The 24,947-nt window shown below is 39.4% G+C and overlaps 1 protein-coding gene and 1 non-coding gene across 2 annotated transcripts; one reads left to right on the forward strand and one right to left on the reverse strand.

The window, feature by feature from the left end:
- Positions 1-3,450: 3,450 nt before the first annotated feature.
- prkcdb (protein kinase C, delta b) lies at positions 3,451-23,504 on the reverse strand. Its single transcript, XM_015009445.2, has 17 exons — positions 23,335-23,504; positions 11,598-11,728; positions 11,237-11,509; positions 9,401-9,566; positions 8,653-8,684; positions 8,449-8,534; positions 8,100-8,229; positions 7,894-7,994; positions 7,726-7,801; positions 7,431-7,576; positions 7,174-7,347; positions 6,348-6,439; positions 6,197-6,259; positions 5,963-6,101; positions 5,596-5,784; positions 5,376-5,504; positions 3,451-4,730 (listed from the first exon to the last, which is right to left on the reverse strand). Exons 2-17 carry the CDS (start codon positions 11,704-11,706, stop codon positions 4,572-4,574), a joined length of 2,064 nt encoding a protein of 687 aa, XP_014864931.2. The 5' UTR covers positions 11,707-11,728; positions 23,335-23,504; the 3' UTR covers positions 3,451-4,571.
- trnae-cuc (transfer RNA glutamic acid (anticodon CUC)) lies at positions 10,907-10,978 on the forward strand. Its single transcript has one exon. It is a non-coding gene; the product is annotated as a tRNA-Glu (tRNA).
- Positions 23,505-24,947: the final 1,443 nt, after the last annotated feature.

Here is a 24,947-nt window from a genome sequence, read left to right on the forward strand (position 1 = left end):
GGGGAACCTTTCAAAATAAGACGGTCCGGTCGCAACCGCCATAGACGTACAGCCGTAGGCGCAGGTTTGGCTTCGTTGCTCCGTGGAAACGATAAGTCAGTGCGGCGCCATGTTGCGAGTGGCATGTCGCCTTGGAAACCAGCGCCAAGGCACTGCATACCGCTTGAAAGAAGCACAAAAGTTGACTATCAGCAAATAATGATGAGATATCCGGCCATTAATTATGTATTTTAGAACTAACACTTTAGACAAATCAATGCTTTAGGCCTACAAGTCAACATATGTAATGCTCACTTATTTTAATTTACCTCCGAAAACCCAACAAAATAAATAAAATAATAATAACTTCTATAATAATAATAATAATAATAATAATAATAATAATAATAATGTTATTATTATATTCAGCATCGATGAACCATGTCATTGATGCCGATGACATGATTTAAGGTGTTGGGTACAAACACACATTTGTGTGTTGTTATTACTATTGTTGTTGTTGTTGTTCATCTACTACAACTATTTCCTCCTTTTTATTAGTGTCATTACTAACGCCAGTGTCTTTATGCTATCTCACACATTTCAGAGTGTAAGAACATGAGACCTTGGGATTTTATAGGTCTCAAACTACAGGTCAGAGTGACTCAAATTCAAATGCATTAGAAATTATTTTCCAAACTACAGCTACTTCTAGATTAAAATATTCGTGTAGATTAAATTATTCATAATGGCTGTGACAGACTTGCAATATGAATGTAATGTTTTATTTAACAGATGTGGTGTTTTATTTAGTAATGATGATTTTTAAAGAGTTATCAGTAACTCTGAGGTTTCAGCAAAACGTTTTCCCTTTCTAGTTGGCCACATTAACAACAACTGAAACACAAAAGACAGCCAATGTAGCGTGTAAAATGATATAGTTTACATCACAATTTGCATTTTGCGTGTCCAAAGAAAATGCCTGTCTTCAATATGGCGGCGACGTTGATGCTCACGCGGCTTCTACTCGTCAATATCTGTGGCGCCAACCGTCGCCTAGGCAACAAGCGGGGCCTTTACTGTGGAGGGTCGAGTCGCCGTACTTCCGTTAGCTTGACGCACTTTTCCTTCACGACCTCATTCCAATATGGCACAAGTGTCCACTGCGCATGTTCCGCCGCCTATATGCCTCTGAGCCTGGCTTCATCATCATCCCGACTTCCATCTTCACACACACATACACACACACACACAATAAAACATCTGACAAGCAGAGCGGAGACGGAAAATTATAACAAGCACACAAAATGAAAGAAAGACCCCGACATTTCCCGCTGACATTAATTTACAGTAACAGAAATGGTCGTCAGGGGGGGATTTATTTTTTTTTAATCCCCAGCGGAATCTGGACTTATAGTTGATGGTTCAGCTGAAATTAACTGCTCACATACAGGCTAATCAGCCCACTTTCGATAAGTGTCGTATTGTTCCCATCAAAAGCAACACACTTCGAGATAAAGAAGTCGACGGAATGTTGTTAAAGATGAACGAGTTGCTTTGTTTCCCTTCCTTGTTCGATTTTCTAATTGGGAGGGGGGGGGAGGGGGGAGCATGTGATATAAAGATGAGGATGAGTTAGTACTTTTAATTAAATCACATCACAGCACTACACATTGTGATACCGAACAACACGCTGCACATGGATGGCAAGTCGTATTTTGTTTTTTGTTGTTTTTTTGTTGTTTTTTTCGGAATAGAGGGCGGGAGAAACTGCTGGAAATATGCGTTGACAGTGTGAGTGCAACGCTCAAAGTCCGTCCATTTATCATTACAAACGCGCTTCCTCAACCAAATAAGTGCATTTTCTCCTCTGTGAAACCCGCTCCTGTAGAACCGCGGAGCTGAAACACATTTTGTAGCTCACTCGAACGGTTAGTAAAAAGGCTTCTGCTGAAAAATAATCCTCCACAATAGACCAACCCTTCGTGTGTTATGACAAAAGGAAGAGAAAGAAAAAAGAGAACCCAGCCGATATGAATACACTCGGGTGGAATCAACCATAAAAATAAAACAAAGTGTCTCGCGAAGATAGTGGAAGAGCAATGAATTCATCAAAGGGGAAGGAATTTATTTCCTAATTTATTTATTTATTCAACAAAAGTAAAGGTGCTGCTGCTGTTGCGAAGCATTTTGGGAAAAAGGCGACACCAAATGAGAAGCTGCGTTTTTTGAGAGTAAACACATCATGCATCTTTGTTTTTGACTGTGCCATTTCCTAATAAGGATTATCCATCACAATTGTACTTCAACTTTAACGCTAAGGAAGGTTTAAACCATATGTTTGCGGGGAGAAATGTCTTTTAAAAATGAACACTGAGGTTTATGTACGCGCAGACTTCTGGTTTTGTTGGACATCCCGCGGGAAACGGTGAGACACCGCCGGGTCCAGACTGAGAGGATGTGGACAGGTCACACACGAGGCGTGCGCGACGCGAGCACGTTTCTTCCTCGTCTCCTCACCGACCAGGGAGCTGCAGGTCAGTTTGTGACCGCTAGATGGCAGCCTCGTTTTTTGTGTGTTGAGTTGTGCTCGCAGGTTCCAAATCATCAGATTAGCGCTATGGAAAACATTTGAGCTGCGTTTGTCGAACTGCTTCTTCTTCTTCTTCTTCTTTTTTTTGTTTGTTTGAAGGAGAACAAAGAACTGAAACAGAATCAGATTGAACAGAGCGAGAAATTACAGAGAATTGTTCTTTTTTTTAATTACATTTTATCACACTGTAAAAGGTTAAACGTGATCCCATTCGTTTTATAGCATTTTCTTTAGAACTACCTTACAGCATGTAGAAACACATAGATGTTTGTCACATATTTCTAAACCTAAACCTCAACACGGGGTAAGTCCCATTTAATTTCTCTATGTAAAAATAACAAGACTAATACAATGGCTATCAAAGGTTTACAAGATAAATCATGTTTATTCTTCATGTAATATGACATGTACCCTGTACAATTCAGTTGAAAAACAAACAAAACTGTTTCTAAAACAAGTAAATACGCAATAACCTGTTTGTATAAGTTTTCTCCCCATCAAACTAAAATTTCCATCATCAAGTGAGCCGACAGATTAATTCCTAGACATTCCAAAGCTAATTTCCTTTCATAAAGTTGTGGATTTGGATGACAGCTTGGACTCCTAGGGATTATGAATGACAAAATCCCTTTTCATCTTCAACTTTTTAGCAAACGATATACTGTTTTGGGTCAAAACTGACTGGTGTGACTATCGACCTCAGTTCAAAGGAAAGCTGAATTTTACAAACTGCTTCCTCAAATACAAAATGTTTTCAGTTAAACATAAGTAAATCTCATAAGGGCAGATTTACTTTAGGCTCAGATTTCAGTGTCTCGTTTAACACACCTCACATCCAAAGCTAATCAAAGTGCAATGTGGACAGTAGACAATGAATGTTCAATTTGCAAGTATATTTATTCAGAATCATTTGTAAAAGATGGACATTTCAAAAGGACTCCATTAAAATCAAGCAGTTAACAGCTAAACACATGATTTATTTATACAGAGTTGCATCATTTCCCTGTTAAATCCCAGTATTTAAATATTGTAACATACATATGACATATCAAAGATCTGTTCTCACACAGAAATGCCACTTCTCTTATAAAACAAAATTTTTCATTGCATACAGATGTACAGGTGTAATATGAAACGCACACCGCGCGTTCTTCAACCGAGTTCCACGAGAACCCGGAGAACTTCCCTATACTCTCCTTTATTTTGATATACAGCATGGTATTTTATTTTATGCTCATTTTACATAAAGAGAGAATAAAATATTAAAAACGGAACAAAACACAAAGGAATAACAGGAAAGTAATGACAGTTCATGGCATAAACACTTCAGTTCAGATCAAATTTAAACCGTCGACACCGTTACAGTACATTTCATCCCAAATGGGTTAAACCAGCTGCATCAACAAAAACAGTAGTGGCAACCTGTAGCACCATTTTGCATCTTAAAAAAAAAAAAAAAAAAAAAAAAAAAAAAGCATCTCCATACAAAAGTCCTTATAATCTCTATCTGGGTGCAAAAAGTGCTGCAATGAATATGCTCTCCGCGTACATTCAACTCCCGTAGTTTACATGTGCAATGTCAGGTTTATACAGTGTTACAGTTTCATAAAATCAAAGTGTGAATCTTGTGCCTGCGAATTAAAGAGTTGTGATACAGTGAATGAAGAAAACACGACTTAACAAATGAAGACTAAACTCGTAATTGATTTGTATCCCTTAGTATAAACAAAACGCGACACTGGTCCACGAATCCAACTCGCATTCCTGAAGCTTCGCGCTCTGCTGGAAACCTGCGTCGACTGACGGAGGAGATGAGATAAATGCACTCTTCCAGCAAATGTTGTTTTATCTCCTGATGTATCAGAGGAACCATAAAGCTTACAAGCAGGCTCAAAAGTCACTTGACCCCTACACCACATGAAGATAAACAGAATAACATGAGAGCCTACATCCGTGTCCCGAGCTAAAACTTTAGTTTCTGTGAGTTTTTTTTTTCCTTCTATTTTCTTATCAGTTGTTCCATTTTGGGGTTGATGAAGGAAAAGCCTCTAAAAGCAGACTGGTCCATGGTTGCAAGGAGCTTTTTGTCACAGTTAGTGAGGCGGGCTTTCTCGCTGAGGAAGTCCCGATCAAAGTTGCTGTAGTCGCTGGGAGATTTCTGTGGACACAAAGGAACAAAAAGAAAAAAAGAAAAAAAAAAGAGCTCCATGAGTTTCACAACAGCCGGTAATCGGGACAGATGTAGACACAGCTGCAACACAATTAATGAAGTTCAGTAATTCAATTCAACAAGTAAAACCGTTTATGTAGATCCACTCCTACGTGGTATGTTTCAATTAAGTTTATCAAAATAAACTAAAGTAACTTGAGAGATTAAAAAGAAATTATATTGTAAGTTATTTTAATTCTAGAAATGTCTTGGTCAGTGTTCCTTAGCAATTGGCCTGTGGTGTCCAGGAAGCCTATGCTGCTTTAATTAACCCATGAACAATTGATGCTTTTCCATTTTTTTTGCTTTGATTTGTCTGCACACATTTTTTTCCTTCCAATCAACTTTTCATTAACATGCTTGCAGAATTACAGACTTCTTTAGTCATGGCCTTTTGTGGCCTACCTTTCTTTTGGAGACTCTGCTGGACAACAGTGAGAATGAACAATCTTGCCAAGATTTTGTAACCCATACCGTATCTATTTTGTATTGAAAATACTTCTTTATTGGTCTTGCTACAATATTCCAGTTTCTAAGGAACACATTTTCCCCCTATCTCCTGTTTTACTGTGTACTTCTAATATACTCCCATACCACTTTGGGCTTGTACGGCGGCTCCACTTGTCTCTTCTCCAGTGCCGACCAGTTGATTAATTGAAAGAACTTGTGGGCTCTGATGTCGCCGACCATACCCAACCTGCGACTTGGCTCTCGCACAAACAACTGAAAGAGAGACAGGAGGAAATACAGCTGTATTGCAAACGACAGGAATGTGGTGTGTGCGATCCTGCTCTTGACACTACTGATTATTCACCAGCTCAAGCAGGCTCCTTGATTCATTGGTGAGCCACTTAGGGTAGTTGGGGGTATCTATCCGGATGGACTCAAATAGCTCGTCCTCACTGTCACCGTGGAACGGCGACTGACCAATCAGCATCTCGTAGACTAGCACACCAAATGACCACCAGTCTACTGAGAAGGTGTACTTTTGTCCAACCAGGATCTATGAAAGAAGAGACAAATGGAATTGGCGTTGGGTCTCATGCAGGTGCAATACTCGTAAAGGCCACCAGGAGGCGCACACACGCATTTATTCATGTAATAATTCAAATAAAAGAACAGTAAGGTTTGACATTTAAATTAAGTCACAGAAGATATTTGATGAGGAGACTTGGACTGACCTCGGGTGCGATGTAGTCCGGCGTTCCACAGAATGTTCCGGCTTTGTTCTCTGCGGAGATGTTCTCTTTGCACATGCCAAAATCTGCTATTTTGATGTGTCCATCACTGTCCAGCATAACATTATCCAGCTTCAAATCTCTGTAGACAAAAAGAGACACATGCACATCCAATGAAACAGTTTTTCAATCTGCCACGCTGCAGGTTGATGGGAATGCATCGGAGCAGAGTCCTACCTGTAGATGATTCCTTGTCCGTGAAGGAACTGAAGCCCTACAACGATCTCAGCAGCGTAGAATCTATGGGGGAAAATTCAAACCGTTTCACGTCGATCGAGACGGCATTGCATCTGCGAACCTCTGCGTCACAGGTTGGGTGCGTACTCACGTGGCTCTGGTGAGATCGAAGCGGCCCTTCTCCTGAATGTGAAACATCAAGTCGCCTCCGTTGAGGAACTCCATTACGAAGAAGAGGTGCTCCTGTGAAAACAAGATATAACTGTCAGCTCACAAATGGGACGTGAAGAGCACAAGTGGAGGACGTGGGGGCGGACGTTCAGATAACACAGGCTGGGTTTGTGTGGCGTTATCTAACGGACAGCTGGGAACTGTCGTTCTCAGCACTGAAGCTTTGGGTTGGGTTTGGTTTTCTCAAGCAGAGAAAACCAAACAAGAACGGATGATATGAAGTTGTGTTAATCTACTTAGTACCATGTAAATAGAGGAGTAGATAGCTTAACCTGTTGAGGAAATAGAGCAAGTAGGACTGCAACAAGTGCAGAGCGGCGCGTACGCATGTGGAAAGGATCTTTTCAGTCGTACACCACAGATGATTTGCACTTGACTCACCCTGGCGTTACAACAAGCGCCAAGACGGAGCGGGAAGACGTTAAGCAAAAGCTAAAAAAAAATGGGGGAAGTTTCACTGCTTACTTAGTTGGTGGTCTAAAAACAAAAACAGTAAATTCTTAACTAAAATAATATGCTGCCTCTGGCTTTAATTAAAGTAAATTTTTAGGCCCCAACTGAACTCTAATTTATTCCTCATTAGAGTTTACTGTGATGCAAGTAGAGAAACCTGCTTTACTAACAGAGATGTGCAATGCCATGCAACAGTATCAGCCTACATGCACAAGCTTCAGGGAATTGTGTGTGTTAGACCAGAATAAAGTAGTGCAAAATTGTGAAGTGGAAGGCAGCAGGGGTGTTTTTACTTTGGTCTGGAACGTCGAGTAGAGATGAGTGAGGAAAGGATTGTTCCACGCAAGGCTCAGGACTCTTTTCTCCACCATGGTGCACTCGACGTCGTCATCCATGAGCACCACATCCTTCTTCAGGGCTTTCACGGCAAAGTACTGACCCGTCCCCTTCAGCTCTGCCAGCATCACCTGGAGGTGCGGGACGTTCAGAGGTTTAATAAATATGTTATCCCAGGATGAGGTTGTTTAAGGACGGACACAGCAGGGCATACCTTGCCAAAGCTGCCTTTCCCCAGAACCTTATGGAGTACAAAGTTGTCCAATTTGAGATGGAGGAGCTGGGAGGTCGGGGCTGGGGTTGGGTCTTGGGCCGGGGTCGTGGCAGGTGCCGGCCTCACGCTCTTGGGTTTTTCGCCAGCTAAAAATAAACATTTGGGCACTTTGAGTGCATGACTATGTATGTATGTAGATACCCATGCATATTCTGATCAAAGCATTCCAATTCAAGATTTCAAAGAATAAAACAAACAACACAAGGAAGATGAAAGTCGGTGTTTAACTCTTTACCTTTAGGATCTGCAATTGAACTCCTGTCTTCATAAATCCCAATTTCTGGCTCATCTTCTTCCTGGGTGTCGTTTTTCTGCAGTGAAATTTTTTAAAATTATTATTTTGGGTAAAGCATCAGCACGGATTTTAAAAACAATTGAGTACAAAGCTCAACTCTCCACCCACCGTGGCAAACTGGGACAGAACTTCTGCGAACAATTTCTGGTCGACTCCACACAGATTGGCCACTTTCTCCTGGCAGTAACTGTGGACGTTCATGTTGCACGCTAGACGGAGGACGAAGCGTGAGGTAGAAATGAGGATGTTAGCACCGCGGCAGAGTTTGAAGACAGATGTATGCAAATGAAAACAAGGCGTTTTGTGGTATTCACCGTCGCATTTCAGGCCTTGTCTCACGAGACCCCACAGGAGACTGCCGCAGTGGTCACAGAATGTGGGGCTCTTGTAGTTGTAGAACTTGAAGCGATGCGGCATGTTAACGTTGAAACGTTCCCTCTGGAACTGCGTGAACAGAGATCAGAACGCGTCAGATGGCTGTAGGTAAAAGGTTAAAGTTAAACGCTCGTATTTTTATTGATGTGACGAATAGTGCAGATGAAGAATTTTCAATTCATTGCTGAAACCACAACATGGAAAAAAAAGGAAAATATTGATAAGAGTCTCGCCGTCGTTACCAGATCTGATGCTGACATTTTGCTGCAAAACATTAACTCGGCTCACCATGGTCTCAACACTATTTGCTGCTGTCCCAGTGCAGTTGTAGATGATTTTCTCGAAGCACTTCTTGTGGATGGCTGCATTGCATTCTGGGACAAACGACATGTAATGTTAAAGTTAGGATGTGAAGAAAAAAAGTCTGGGTTACAAATGTCCAGAGGTTTAAAAATGTGCAAACATGAGGACATCAGCTTAGAAGCCACTTACGTTTGCACTTGTACCCCTGCTTGTTGAGACCCCTGTATGAAAGAGAAAAAAATATATATAAACATTTTAATATCTATGGACTGAAGTGCTTGAAATGACTGTCGCACTAGGATTTGTTTGACATATTGAAAAGTGTCTGTATGGAAAGGTCTCCAGATGCGACAGACCCAATAATGTGTGTGTTCGGTGGTAAAACTGAAGATAAGGGATAATAAAACTGAAAGTAGGTAAATAAAAGTCACTGTTAAAACACAGGCTGAAAAAAACAGATTTCCTGTTGCTGTTTTCTAAACGGATAGAAAATGTCTGTAGATTGGACAGATGGAGGAGGAGCTTGACTCACAGATTGGTGAAGCTCCATAAATGCAAGTTTAATATATATATATATATATATATATATATATATATATATATATATATATATATATATATATATATATATATATCCCAATCCTTAGTAATGATCCTGGTCTCCAGCTGTGCAGAATTAATAGAGAAAAAAAAAAACCCTGCATGCTACAGTTTTTCATAAATCTTTTCCCAAAAATACCAGGAAAGCATTTAGAACTTTCCCTCCACTTCATAGTTATGTGTGACTTTGTGCTGGTCGATGAAATTAAATCCCAATAAACTATACTGAGGTTTGTGAGCATGATTTGATTAAGTAAATGCATGAAGGTCAAACAATCACAGTCAGATGTTGTTGAAGTTGCAGCTGGTCTGCAACAGAGACTGGAGATGGTCTCACCAGAGGAATTCTTTGCAGACGGAGCAGAAGGTGGGCTGGCGGAAGAACGTGGCAATAAACTCATGGTTTTTGATGCCGTGAATCTTTTGTTGCTTAACGGCTCCTCTCCTTCTGTTGAGAGTCATAACGCCTTCTGCAGGAGGAGGAGTCTTAATCGATGGCTTGCCTGCCACAGATGGAAACATCAATTTATACATTAAATCCCAAGATTAACGCGTTCATTTTGTCAACCAGAACTGTTATGAATCCTTCCTTGCCCAACATCCAGAGCAGTGGTCAAGTTATTTCACCTTTCTTTAAGCTTTTACTGTCTCACGGTTGTTGCATCTTTCTAACGTGGGCATGACCTTGTAAATACTGAGCTGGGTTTGGAGGCTAAACGCAGACAAATACTCCTCTAAATGAGCTGCTCAGAGTCAGTACAGTGGGGGTCTTTCAGAGGAGACGGCGCAGAAGGTGTGGGAGAAGTAAACAAAGCAGACAAAAGCTGTGGAAGAGAAGAAGGGAAGGTGGGAGGAGGGCAGGGGCTGACATAGGAACAATCTGAAAGAGAAGCAGCCTTACAGATGTCCTCTGGAAGAACAGAGTGACAAACAGAGATATAATCTAACTTTCTCTCTGTTTGAAGAGAGAGACTGAAAAAGCAGGAAGAAAAAACCCACTGAGCTGTTTAAGTATACGTAAACAAACACCGGGCTGATTTTTGGGGCACCCAGTGGAGTGGGTGGGTGGACACTGATGGAGTGTGGGGCTCATTCCTAAAACAGGTCCAAACACTTAATTCTACTCCTACAATACAAAACCAATTTAAAGACATCTAGTTCTCAATATTTTGCATTCTTAATGCATTAATTTTTTTATTTTGGCACCATCCTTTCAACTTGATGATTTTGATTTCTATGGGAAGTTTATACACCACTGATCTACAGCATCAAAAGCTTTTAGTTAAACCATAAAATAAAGGTTACAGACGGAGATTTGATGTAGGAATGGTATAGACTTATATTTTTTTAAAATTGATGTTCTATTTAAAACTGATCAAAGAACCAGCAACCCATGTTTTCCTCTTATGTGTTATTATGCGTAGAATGACAAAAAAAAATTAATAATTTGCATTAGGAACGCCGGCCTAAAATGCAGGCAATTAAAGGTAATATAGCATAGAAAAATTACGCATCATCCACCAACTTTAAAAGGATTAATATAAGAATGTGGAAAATCAAGAGTAATATGATTTTTATTTAAGCCAACAAGAATCTAACTAAAAAAAAATCTGTTTTTTGGACATATAGCTTTATATAGCTAAATGTAAATCCCTCACAGATAATGGATTTAAGTCCCATATATCCCTGAATACCATGTGTTTTAAAAAAAAAGTGAAATAAGGCAGTCTATTTGGCAGCACTTCCCCCAGTAGAGGTCAACATACAACACAAGACACTAGTGGATCCATGACCACAGGGTTTATGGGTGGGTGTAAAGTTACTGCAGCCCTCACACAGTCAGTCCCTGGTGGTCTAGTGGTTAGGATTCGGCGCTCTCACCGCCGCGGCCCGGGTTCGATTCCCGGTCAGGGAACAGTTTCTTTTGTTGTTTTTAAACCCTGTAGCCTAAAATAAACGTCACTCGAAAATCTCTTGTATTCTCTCCTGTTTAAAATGTATTGTGACAAACTAAGAAACTTGTGTGATCTGAGCGTCTTGGGACTTTATAAGAAGCCCATGAACACAGGCATGCAGAACACAGGAAATTTTATAAACAAATCAAAAGTTACTACAAAGGTCAAATCAGGCCAATGTAGAGTTTTTTTTTTTTTTTTTTTTTTTTTTTTTTTACCTATATCCGAGTCCTCCAGGAAATGCTGCAAGGAGATCTGAACTCTCCCCGAAGGATAAAGGTCCACCCAGAATTCAGTTTGGCTTTTGTTTTTCAAAGCCTTGCAGCGCTCCATCAGAGCAGACAGTCCCAAAGTGACCTTAGCCAGAGGCTCCTCGGAGCTCTTCAAGAGGATCACTTCAATGACACGACCGTCATAGATATGAGCGTCAAAAGTGGACTTCCACTGAAGATACATGGTGGGCTTCTTTTGAACCAAGGTCTTTCCTCGCTCTGTGGAAAAACAGGAAAATCATAGGAAAGTCACACATGAGTAGAGATACTCAAAACTACAATTGCATGAACGTACATTTGGACATACCTGTACTGACAGATTCTTTAATCCTGACGGCACAAGTCGGCGTGCCGTCCATGGGGGGGAGAATGCCCATCTCATAACCCTGCAGGGTAAATCGTAGAAAGGGTGCCATGGTGACCGCTCACCCCGGACTCCTGGAGAAACAACAAACCGCCAATCAGGGCATGTCTTTATCCAACAGTGAAGCTCAAAATCATTCATACTCCAGGCAGATTTAACATTACAGTGGACCCTCAGTAAGTATCTGAAAACACTAATAGTGTCCTATTTTAATAGTTCAAACACCAAGCACACCTTAATATGCTTTAGTACACAAACTGGAAACCGTCTTGGCATTTTCGCAGAAGCTAACATCCACGGTATTCCTTATTTCTGCCAATAAGTGGCAAGAAAAATGAATGGCCACTTTGTAAACACCAGCCCATGGCATGTCAAGGGGCTTTCCGCCTAGGCAGCTTCACAAGCTGCATTTTCTCTCATTTAAATGGGCTCTTAAAAAATGTCATAAAAAAAAAATATTTCTTGGGCGTTCCAAAACTCAGGGCCCTGGGCCACTGGTCCTGAAAACTCCTTCTAAATTTGATGAAAGCTTACAAAAAGGTCAAAGCTCGCAGGTTTCATCTGAGAAAAATATATTAAATCAACGTTGTAGAACCAGTTATAGTACGAGACATGAGAAATATACTGAGACACTGTCTGTAAGGTCACATTATTTTTCTAATTAAGCCACCATTCATCCTTCATAAGATGATAATGTTCCCTTGTTTTCATGCTACATTTATCACCAATCGACTGAACCAGTACATTCTGTCATGAACGTACACGCCTCCCTCAGACTAAAAAGTAATCCAGGTGCCATTTTAAGCCCTCGGCTGAACAGAGTTCTTGTTTTGCTCCACTGAGGTGAACAAAGTATTTAGTTGAACATTTTCTTTACTGCCTTTTAAATAGCTTTGAGAGGTGATGGAAATTCCCACTTTGACAGGTTCTACTGTTAACCACAATCGTCAGTAAAAAGAAAAACTCAAATCCAGCCACAATGTACACATCTCAAGCAGCAGTGTGTCTTTTTTATAATGTGTGGTGAATGAATAATAGTAACAACAAAGACTTTGTAAAATCTAGGGCAGGTTTCTTACAGAAGCTGGCTAATTATCTGTAAGTTCAGTGAAACAACCGTGACGTGTCAACAGCGGTCTCCAAGGCGTTCATTAAGTCTTAACCTCCTCAAAAAACAAAACAAAATAAAAGGTCCAGCATTACTCAGCAGCCAAACTATGCAGTACTGCTGCACACAGGCTTTAAGCACGTGAAATATTCAGTTTATTGTTAGATAAGTAAGATGCTGATATAAAGTGGTTCAGAACTTGTCATGTCTCTTTTTGTAGGCTAGAAAATTACTTGCATACTTTCCAATTCTCCACAAACAGAAATATGCTTTCGTAGCAATTAGTGCCTTTGACACAAAATACGTGTTGTCAAAAATCATCCCCAGCCTCAGACCACTTACATCTGCATATGTGCCTTGTTTTAGGCAGAGGGAATGGAAAAACTGAGTAAATTTAATTGCAAAAAGGAGTGGGTAGAGGAAAGGCCAAACGAGAAGAAAAATAAATAAATAAACAAATCACTGGAGGGTACATTAGGGCACATAAAAAAAAATCTGTTAAGTCAGCAAAAAAGACCCTAAAGACGCACTGAAAATATGCAGCGATACTTCATAAAATTAGGTCACAGCATCTTGGAAAAATAAAACACCTGATATCATAGGTCGACAGAAAATGCTGGTAAGGGTGTCGAGATTAAAAAGAAATCTTGTCACATGAGCTTTTGAGAAGTTTCCTCAAAATAATTTGCTATGAGTAAAAGTTGTCAAAGTGAAAACAGTGGTTTTAGGGTAACAAAGATTGCTAATAGGCAATCTTTAGTATCCACATTTTCTAGATTGTTCATATGGCAACATTTTTGTTGCCCTACAGAAAAAAAAATGCTGTCAGAGAGAGAAGACAAATGTTTTTGCCCACGGTGGGAATACCATGATGAGCTAACCATTAGCTGCCACCAACTACAAGCTACTTCACTGTTTTACAGGCAATCTGAAACCTTTTGCTGTAAATCTACAATATACTTGGATCAAACCTGAACCTGATAATGCAGAAAGATTCCTTAAAACCGCGTTAATTTATGATACCTTCGTTTCATACATGAAGACATTTTGTAAGCGTTTTACAAACACCTTAAAGAAACAATTCCTATATGAAGCTGTTCTGAATTATACTACACCAATTACAGATTTACCAAAAAATCTTGTTAAAACCTCAACAATGTTTATCATCTTTGTTAGCTTGATGCGTCATTATACCTCTGGAAGAAAATAGAATAACTATAAAAATATTATTACAGAATAATTCATATATAAATTTCAAGAACTGACATTGTTTTAGCATCATTTCTTTTAAATGGGCAAAACTCAGAATGTTCTTCTTATTGGCACAGAAATCAATTAGTAACAAGGCTGTACTTTTCCATGACAGGGACCGCATTAAAGAAAACAACTGTGGAGCCAGAAGTACGTAACTGTGTACAATAGGTAGATTAAAATCAAAGTCATGCACAGAGGATGCATCATAAACAAGTCCTGTAATTCACAGGGCTTGAGTTGTTGAAAAATGACCCGTAGGAGGAAGAAGAGATCAAGCAGGTCTAACAGGCTTGGGAGCTCCCGGTGAGCTAGCACGGCATCAGCAGAGCTTATCTTCGTTTTAGAAATCAAAATAAATAGGCTGTTAAATGACCACTAGACTTGCTGATGTTTGTAAGATAAACAGTTTAGTTACACTGCATCAATCTGGCAGAATAGAGTAATTTTCCCCAGGCTGTTACATAATTGATCACCGGTATGAAAATATCTTCCAGGTGCACGCTGTGAGTCAGACAATTGCTGAAAATCATGCCGTCATCGCTTGGCTACTGGAACATTACAATTATTTTTTTTTTGTTTAATCTCTGAAGTGTGAGCTGCACCTTTAATGTTTTGACAGGATGCTCACAGGTTTTAGTGAGTCAGCGTGAGTCAGTGGGTCAGTGAAACTGTCCTACTTCAACACAGTCATTCGTAATATTGTCAATATTACCTGAACTTTTTCCTCCAACTACATGTGGAAAAACAAGATGGTTACTGCAGTTATTGAAGCTTGTTGACTCAACACAAAGGTATCTGAGCACCAACGAAAAAAAAAAAAAACAATCTACATCTTGCATGTCTTCCTTGCAGAGGTCTGACAAAGTGCATTCTGGTTTATTGTGACGGATTAATGAGCAACTAAACTGCAACAGAGCATTGATAAACACAAATGTCGAAACATACGTGTGAAAACTTGCTGTGGTTGAAGGCATGTGTTACATTTTGCATTTGATTAATTTATTTTTACTCTTTAGGTTAAAGGTGGGGGCCACACTACGCTCTGGTGGAAAATCTGCAGCAGTAGGGGCCCAAAAACGTGTCGGTGTGAGAGGAAGTGAAGAGGGGAACCGATCCGACACAAGTCGCAGTGAGACAAGTTTGAATCTTTTTTGGGCAGAGCTGGACCCAGTCGGGGAGTGTGAACTAAACTATAAATGTGCAAAGCTGACAACCAATGAAAAGGAGAGGCTGAAATGTGCCTCAGGGTCCAGCTAACTTTTTATTATTATTATTATTATTATTATTATTTGTAACCATAAGTGCACAATAGCAGTGGATATAAAACCAACAAACAGAAAGGGCAGAAATTCTCAGATGTTCAAGATAAAACCAGTAAATTAACGCCACTGTTGAAATAAATCAAACAGTTCACACATTGAATGTAAAGTTAACGGGACTTAAAACAACAAATTTAGATTTCTAATTTAAATATTTGCCATGCAGGATATTTATCATAAATCCACTGTTTTGAGTGACCCACCCAAAACATGACGTCGTTTGTTCACTGGGTTTCCCACACCAGTGTATTACAGGCCTGGTGGGCCACCAGGCTTTACTTGCCTCCCCACCAGGCTGAGTGTTGTTTATTTTGAAAAGGGTTTTTTTTTTTTTTTTTGATTGGATTAAGCTAGGTTTATAGATGACGCATTTAACTGGGCTGTCCCTGCGCCTGCATGTTGGCCTCACACAGTAATATTTCCAAATTATGATGCCTCCTCGTGTACCTCCAAATTATTGTTAAATAAAATGTATTTGGTAGTGAATTTATTTGATAGTGACAGAAAAGTGGGTAATGAGAGAAAGGGGAAGACATGCGGCAAAGGTCAACAGACCAGGAATCAAACCTGTGACAGCTGCGTCAAGGACTAAGGCAGGGGTCCCCAAACTTTTTCCTGTGAGGGCCACATAGCTGTTCCTTTCTCTGGTCAGGGGCCGGTCTCAGTTTTTGGAGAAAGAAACCTTAGAAAATTCTAAGAGGAGGCTGTTCTGTCTTTGAAACTGTCGAGCGGGGGGGGGGGGGGGGTGTGTGACTGGGACTGACTAGTATATATTCCATTGAGGGAAAGTTAGTTTCACATCTGCTCAAGCCCCCTGGTGGGTTGAAGAAAAATCCACATATAAACCGGAAAATACAATATATGAAAAAAACACTGAATGCTCTCTGGTATGAGGAGGCGGGCCGGATCTGGCATTGTTCAGGGGGCCGGACCAAATGACGTGGCGGGCCGGATCCGGCCCGCGGGCCGTAGTTTGGGGACCCCTGGACTAAGGCCTCCTTATGTGGCCTATGCTTAACCCCTGCACTGCCACAGCAACCCGAATGTTTAACTTTTTTAACACAAAATCACAGTGAGCTGCTAGTGGACTGCCCTAGCGCTGCTACCAGTTAGCAGGTCTTCTGGGGCAAAACCCTGGAATATTAAAGTCCAAACTCAAGCAACCTTGCACTCACCAATAAATGCTCTGAGCTTTCACTTTGTTTGTTAAATGCATTATATTTTATTCTGCATCTCTTTCACTTTATAGGGGAGTGGAACAAGAATAACACGTTGGAAGTCTGAGGATACCTTTTGTTATTGCCAAGCAGTTGTTCGTTTGTTCCTGTAAACTCTCTCCATCTTGAGATGAGCGTAGTTTTAAGTGTGCGTTCCAAAGTACTTTAGTTGTGAAGCAGAAACCAGCCTGTTAGTGTGAACACCTAGCTAAATCTGTGATGACTACATGTAAAACTGTTGATTTTTAAATTCTGATTCAGATAGATTATCAAGAAATGAAATTTCTCTAACAACTTCAACATGACATTTATTTCTGTGCCATAAATATACTTAAATCTCACTTTGTTTAATAAAAGTGTACTAAAACCCCACTACATTTAAAAATATGTATCACTCCTGCTGCAACCAGACAGCAGCCACTACTTCACCCTAACTGGTTTTTCTGCAGGAAAGCTGTGAAATGCAACTCTGCTGTTTTAAGAAAACTTCAAGAATATCCAAACGGCACAAACTCTAAAATGAACATCGCTTCATCAGTTGTTGCTAAAACTACATCTGACAACACATACAGCCAGAATCTTCAATAAACTGACATTTTGCTCTGTTTTATACCAACTTGTTTCAATCAACTTGCTGCATATTTGATCGTGGCTCCAGGTAATTGTGTTTTGACAAAAAAAAAAAAAAAATTTGTGTGAATTCTCCTTTGTCTGTTTTTCCTATTAAAACATGTTTTGACATGAACATATTGAAAATGTAATGAGAAGTGTCTCAGCTGTGTTGTGTGCATCCTTCTTCCCAACACCAAGAGGTGTTCACCAAGGCAAAGCAGGTCACATGACCAACCTGAAGTAACTCTCACCATCTCTTTCACTTTCAATTGTGAAAATGTTTTCAAACCATTAAACACGGCTATTATTGTGAGAGAAAACACAGTTTTGTTCTATTTTTTTAAATGTGCATATAGAGTTTTACAAGCCTTGACCACCAAAATAGGCTGTGATTGTTAAAAATTCACTCTCTGATGCACGTCTGACAAAAATCCCAGTCGACAGCCAATATCAGGACTGGGGTTTTGCCAGGGACATAGATCAGATTAAAATGTCTTGATTGGGACATCTCTTAACTTTAACATCTACCACATTTCCAGTACAAACAACTTTGCTTTTCTCCTTGTCTAACAAAGGATAAAATATGTCAGGATGTTGCAAAGATTGGACAACATTGAGAATGAAAACTGTGAAAAAAGAAACCTTTGAAGGCAATAAAAGTAAGTTATAAAGCATAAGATGTACTTTAAATAAAAACATACAATACATCAAATGTTTTTTTTGTTTTTTGTTTTAAAAGTACCTGAAACTCACTGAAAGAGGACAGCTGTAACTGAAATCGAAAACATTTTTTTAATTTCTTTTATCACATGTTTCGGATGTTGAAGATGCCAGGAAGGTTCAGCAAGTTCCCCATACGTATAGCAGGAAATATCTGAGATTCGGTAAAATGAAATGCTTTCTCTGATTGCACCTTCCCGCACAAGCAAACCCGTCTTTCCACATTGTGTTCCTTCTTCAGGCTGCCAAAAATAAATTAAAGACAGAGCAATGGTGCACACTGTTAAACAGGGTTCACGACAGAAGCAGACCAGCCTGTTTGAAGGCTGACAAGAGAACCACAGCTGAATGCATTAACCCAACGCCTCACATGAGTCAGCACAAACACTGATCATTTGGCGTCGCCAGTAGTGGCTGTTATCTGTTACTTCATCACTCAAATGAACAAGTTTTTATGCTGTATATTGATTTTATTTCCAGACAAGCTTTAAACAGGGCGATGCCATTCATGCAGAGGGGGAACGTTACAGATCACACACAGAAAGCGGGAGGAGAGTGTAAAAAATTTTACTTGTTAAATTATTTTCTGACTATTTGGTGCGCAGCAGTTACTGCTATTACTTGCAGAAAACATCAAGAGTTTTTACAATTAAATGACTTTATATGTACAAATAACGTGTCAGATGTTTGGAACGGAATAAAAAGTGGCACAATTAGGTTGACTGCTGATGTGCAGGTTTATATTTATGTGCAAATTTCTTTAAGAAAAATTGGAAATAACATTTTTTTCCAAAAGTCACAAACTTATTAATCTTTTTTTTTTTTAAGATGTCATTGCTGGGGATGAAAAAAATGATTTAATATTCTAATGTTTTCTGAGCCTGCCAGATCTACAACTAGAGGTAAACACTGAAAGTGTAATTTCTTGTCCCTAAGCTAAAACAGATTTTATTTTTTTTATTTTTTTGTAGATGTGGCCAAGAGTTCAGTACAACTGGACATAGTGTGGACACATGGACAGAGGCTGGACAGCAGAGACATTAGCCAAGCAGAGCTTAGCATAAAAGAAAAAAAAAACTTTTGCTTACAGCTGGAAGAACACACCTGCTTTGTTTTTGTTTTGTTGTTGACCGTCGCCTTGGCAACGTGCCCAAGTTTACCTGGACGTACTTGCAATGCAAGCAGGTAACCTTCTTCCGTTTATGAAGCAAACCCTCGGGTCAGCTGTGAAACCTGAAGGTCGATCTTCTGACGAATGAGCACAAACTTCATGCTTTCATGAACGTATTGGAGATCACCGCCAACAGCCAGGGAAAGATTACGTTCCCATGACGAACTGGCAGGTGGACATTAAGCTGAATTCAAATACATTTTCACACTAATAAATAAATATCTAAAGATGCAAATAAGACCAATGGCAATGAAAATAAGAGGATTTCTTGACCAAAAGCTTAACCAGGCCAAACTCAGAGAATGAGGTCACAATCTGAAAATTAATACATTTGGTCTTTAGAATAGAAACAGGGTGCATTTTTTTGTTAATTTTTTAAAATTCAAGGACTTTGAAGTGAGGATCAATTAAGAAGTTAACATTCTACCTGCTGCAAGTCACTAAATTAGATGAATTGTTCAGTCGTCTGCATGGTAGCTGGGTGGTTAGCTCCATAGAGGCAGACACTTATTTAAATATGCAGTACCAGCAGAGGGAGGGTATATTTTTTTAAGCCATTTTTGATTTACCAAACTTTCAAATCAAGCAGCAACTATTTATGTGTTTTGTTCTCAGAATTTGTTTCACACAGGAAGACCGTTTACAGCCTCCTACTCCATTTCCAATCAACAGCTTCTGTCTAAATGACCACCAATAGCAAACATGACAATGTTTTAACGTTTTATGAGACAATGTTCACATAAACCACAACAACGTCTATTAGATCAGAGTTGGTTTTGTTTGAGTTGTATCTCCTCTCAGAGTTGCCATTAGCATGAGGATTCATAATAAATGAAGATGCCAGGCTAGGTTTATACCACGAATCATAACCATTTAACAGAAACTCACTTCAAAAATTCAGAACAGTCGCTAGAAGGGATTTCTATGCTTTTCCAGTGACATGATTTTCCTTTTTTTCATTCCTGGTCATGTAAGTAAAGCCTTTTTACAAACATTTACTTCATTCTCAAATCTTTCTGAGATATTGTGTCGTATTAATGTCTGTCTTGCAAGTCTAATTATGTGCATAAACAGGAACTAAACAAAACAGTTTTTAGTTAAATTTAGTAGTGACTGGCACGAAGGCCGTCGTTTTCCCCCTAACAAAAGGTTAATATCCAAACTGCACCAGACCACACACAGATAAACAGTGATCAGGTTATATTGGGATGCAAAACATCAGATGAGGAGATGCGTCTCTTGACAAACGGGGTCAAGAGGTTGCATCTCCTCCCCGTTGCTCTCCTGCTTCTCCCACCGACTTCTGAAATCGCGTCAGACCCGCTGCACAAACGAGGAAAGGATCCTGCCTCCATGTGAGAGACTGAACATCCGCATTTGCTTTGCGTACATTAAACGGGGGGTATCCATTTCTGCCTCGCGCACAGTTCACAAAGGCTTAGTTAAGCCTGACAAAACAGCCTCTCTGAGCCAGAGGAGTCAAACAGGATGCCAGGCTGTGAGGAGGAGCGGCTGCTTGGGACAAAGAGACGAGCAGTGACAAAAGCACAAAGGCATGTGATGGGCAAAGCCATCAGCGCCAAGAACTGATTCTACAAATAATTGAAACACAAGTACGTGTTTGCCTTTGCGTGCAATTAAGAGCAGATGTCTGATTAACAAGGTTTAATAGAATATTGGCACATTGCTTAGTTCTTGTATTGTCGTTATGCTTCGAAATGCTGAATGATTTTTCTCAGGTATTAGGGAAGTGCTAGCTTTAAAATCCAAAAGTAAATGAGTTTTACACCATTATCTATGTTTAGCCTTCAAAACATGCCTCTAAGCTTTATTAGAAACACTTAAAGTTTGTGCTTTAAAAGAAATGTGATACTTTTTATTTTACATGTGTTTAATGAACGGGGGGGGGCAGATTTTTGACAACTTGTGATATTACCGATCAGATTTGATAGTGTGAAAAAACAAGTTGATCCTGACCTCTGGCTGACTCACTGATGCATGTGTACAATTATTTTAAAGAGATAAAGATCAGATGCATGACTGGAGATATCCAAGTAATTCCAGAATAAATTTTTTTTTAAATGTGACCTCTATAAATGAACATGTTTTCTTTTGCGGTTCTTTGAAAAGAACAAAACAAAAAAATGGGAAGAAATCAGAGAAAACCTCCATTTGTGCATTTCTACTTTAACAACACTAACAGCTAGATATGATGTGTAATTTTTCTCAAATGTAGCAGGACATGAGAGGAAAAAACATAATTTGTAACAGTAACAAGCAACAGAAGCGCGTTAGTGTGGCTCAGTAACACCAGTTATAGTTGAGGAGCTTGATCCCAGCCTGCATGTTGAAATGACCTTAGGCAAGATACTAAACCCCAATATGCCTCTAAGGCATTCAGAGGCTCTGCACCTGTTCTCACTGCCCATCATCAGAATGGCCTGTAAGAATAGGTCTGTGCAGGTGTAATGCAGTCCCATCTCTAATTGAGGTGATTTCATTGTATTTGTACAAATACAAAACTCAGCTTTATTTTTTAAAGACGTGACTACGCTCAGTGGTTCTTGTTAAATAGTTCAACATCCATGCGACCACAGCCTGTCCTGTTTGCATGCGCCACCATCATGTGGTCGGTACAGAAAAAGGCAGCTCCTCTCTGAGCAGATGTCTCTGCTGTACCCTCCAAGCAGACCACAATGCCCCCAAGCCCATATTGACACAGCAGTAACTGTGGGCGGATAATGTTACCTGTGCTGCAAAGCTGCGCCGCCTCGACAAAAAAAAAACAAACCCACAACTGCAGACTGGGTGACTCAAAACTTTTGCAACCAGTGGAGGGAACATTTCAAAACATGGTCATGTGCTCAGAGTCAGCGTGGGTCCGGTGAATCGGAAGATGCTGAGGTTTCAGAAGGTCAAACGAAGACGGTTCCTTTAAAGCCTCGCATTTTCACTTTACAGATGACTAAACGCGGCTTTTGTTGATGGGATGTGTGTGCCTTTAAGGCAGGCAGCTTTGATATCTCATAATTATAGACTTTAGTCTCAGCTGTGCACAACATAAACAGACCCATTCCCAGGTTGAAGCCACGGTTGTTTTTCAGGTCTAGAATAAGGTAGGATAAAAATCAACAGGATCGGGAGAAGGAAAAAAACAACATAATAATGATAGACATAATAGTCCTTGAGATGAGGCTTTCTACCCAAACTTAACTTCATTTTAAAAATAGTCGACATTTTAAAAGTTATTGAACAAGACACGGGCTGACTATCAGAGTCAAGTTTGAACTTTTAGGCTTTAAATATTTAAACACATTTAAGGGAGAAAGTATGAGGATGAGGTACAAGCAATAACTCTCACCCACCTGTTCCTGCACACTGCCCATCAGCTGACTGGAAAAAAAAAAAGACTGCTACTCGTTTCACTCCCTTGCAAGCAGAAAATAAATAAACAATTATTTGGAATACTTTCCTGCAGTGCTGGTGTGAGAAATAAAACACATCTTGACCATCCTGGTTAAATAAAAAAATATTATTATTATTATTATTATTAAGAAATGCTGTGCTTATTTTTATAGAGCAGAAAATGCATATCTGGTTTTATGTGTCATAATAATAACACAGCTCAGCAAAATATACGTAATAATAAATTATATGATTTCAGTAGTGGTGGTAATGCTACTGTTCTGTTTAAGTCCTTCCTCCATGTTATGTTTGTTTTTTGTAAATACTGATTATTTTTACCCAAATGAAAGAGGTCGAGGGTATAAACCCCTCAATCTAAAGAGTTTATATATATATATATATATATATATATATATATATATATATATATATATATATATATATATTTTTTTTTTAATCAAAATAGTCATTTTTTAAGGGACTTTATTTTATGAGTTTCTATGTTTCAACTCGAGTTTTTTATGTGAAACAGACTAAAACGGACAGCGCCACCAGGAGAAACGACATCTCGCCACAGAAATGTTTGACTTTGTGTCGATGTCACGTGATTTATTACAGTCTCCACACGAAAGTTAACGAACCAGCACAACGAGAAGAACTGAGGGAGAAATTGTGCTCTTCTTGCCACGTTTTGTTTCGCTGTGAAGCAGAGAAAAAACAAAAAACTGTCCCACATATACACAGGAAAGCTGAAACCCGCTTTACAACAAGGAAGCAAGCACAGGTGGATACTGGACTGCTGTCCCGATAATCAAAACACCGACTTTTAAGTTCTACTAAAGACGGGGAGGGGAGGAAAAGTTCAGTAACTCACCTTTCTCTTCTCGAACTGTAGACCGACTTTCTTGGTCTTGAACTTCTACCAAATTGAGACTTTTAATGAACGCTCTTCCCGAAATTCCCCGACTTATTTAGCCTGCCTATGAGGAAGTGCCTCAAGTCGCTGCTGTTCTTTCAGGATCCTTAGCGGTTCTGACTGCCAGCTCGTGCCGCGGCTCATTAGGAAGGAGCGCGCGGCGTGTGACGTCAGCCAGGTGAATTCCCGAGACTCGAGACGCGCTGGTGACCACAAGCAATGCATAGAAGGTCCGAGGCGGCGAAACAAGTTCCCAGTTCGCTTGTCCTTGACATGTGCTGGTCGTTTTCTGTCACACCTTGGTGGGTTTGAGGTACTGTATGGAGTCACCTGCCACAAGATGTTTAATGCCATTCCTGTACAACATTTTGATAACCAATAAGTTATTAGTCATCTATTCATATTCTCAAGTAAGCAAATTAAGTTGTACAACAGAAATACATTATATTTACCTTGATGAATTTCAGAGCCACAGGAAGTCACAATATTTAAATAATATTTTTAGAAAAAGGTATATTGTTTTTTACTATCTCCAAAATTAAAGCACAGTGAACCATTCCTGTTCAACTAAAATCAATTTTTCACTTATTTGCTTATTTTCTTCATCGAGCAATTCAATCATAAAAAACAAAAATAAAGCTTTGAAAGCTGACATACTTAAGCACAATATGATGTGGCACTATGGCCTGGTTACATTACAAACCAGGCACCAGGGGATGATTAGGAAGACTGTAGTGCATATTAATGCATATTATGGTACATTTGATGTCTGAGCTATTAAAACAGGCAGCTATAAGGGTTCTAGAAGGGTTCTCATGCATTTCCTGGTTTTGTCTACTTGCGGATGGTTGTGGTTCCTGACTCCCACAAACACCAGGGGTCCACTGTTAACCTTCTAATCAAAACAATCTACTAAATAGTGCTTCAGGTAAGTGGGTCCAAAATAAGTTGTTTATGAGAACAAAATGTATTTATGAGCAGGTAAAACCTTGCTCATTTTCATATAAGCCATGCAAAAACAACATGTATGCAAAGTGACACATTCTTTGTGTGTTAACAATGCGACAAATCTAAAATCACGGAAAAGCAAAACCTATTTGTCATAGCTGTATTCAGGTCATCCTGCAACATGTAGATTCATCTCTCCTCCAACACACCTGAATGCAGGAAGTATGTGACGTGTTGTTTACATACTGTAAACGTACATGCAAACGTTTAACATGCAGAGTGCAAACACTGTGTTGTTGACATGCAAAAAATAATAAAAAAAGGTAAAAAAATATCTGTTTACCCCCTCTATACAAATCCATACAAATGAAGCAATCAGTGTCTAAATGAATCAAAGCTCAATGTGAAGTATAAAAAAAAAAAAAAAAAAAAGCCCTTCTAGGACTGTATTGCTACAAAGGAAACAAAATGTTTTTATTCTCAGAATTGGATCCATTTATAACATCATGGTTTTAAGATACTTTATTGTGTCAAAGCTTGAGTTTGATACAACACAAGAACTTTGAAACCCACAACCAGATTGAGAATTTATGTTTTTATTTTTTTTATCTTTCCATTAAAAA

Source organism: Poecilia mexicana, unplaced genomic scaffold, assembly GCF_051168715.1.
Source record: "Poecilia mexicana isolate PSO_F unplaced genomic scaffold, ASM5116871v1 scaffold_5, whole genome shotgun sequence".
Taxonomy (NCBI): domain Eukaryota; kingdom Metazoa; phylum Chordata; class Actinopteri; order Cyprinodontiformes; family Poeciliidae; genus Poecilia; species Poecilia mexicana.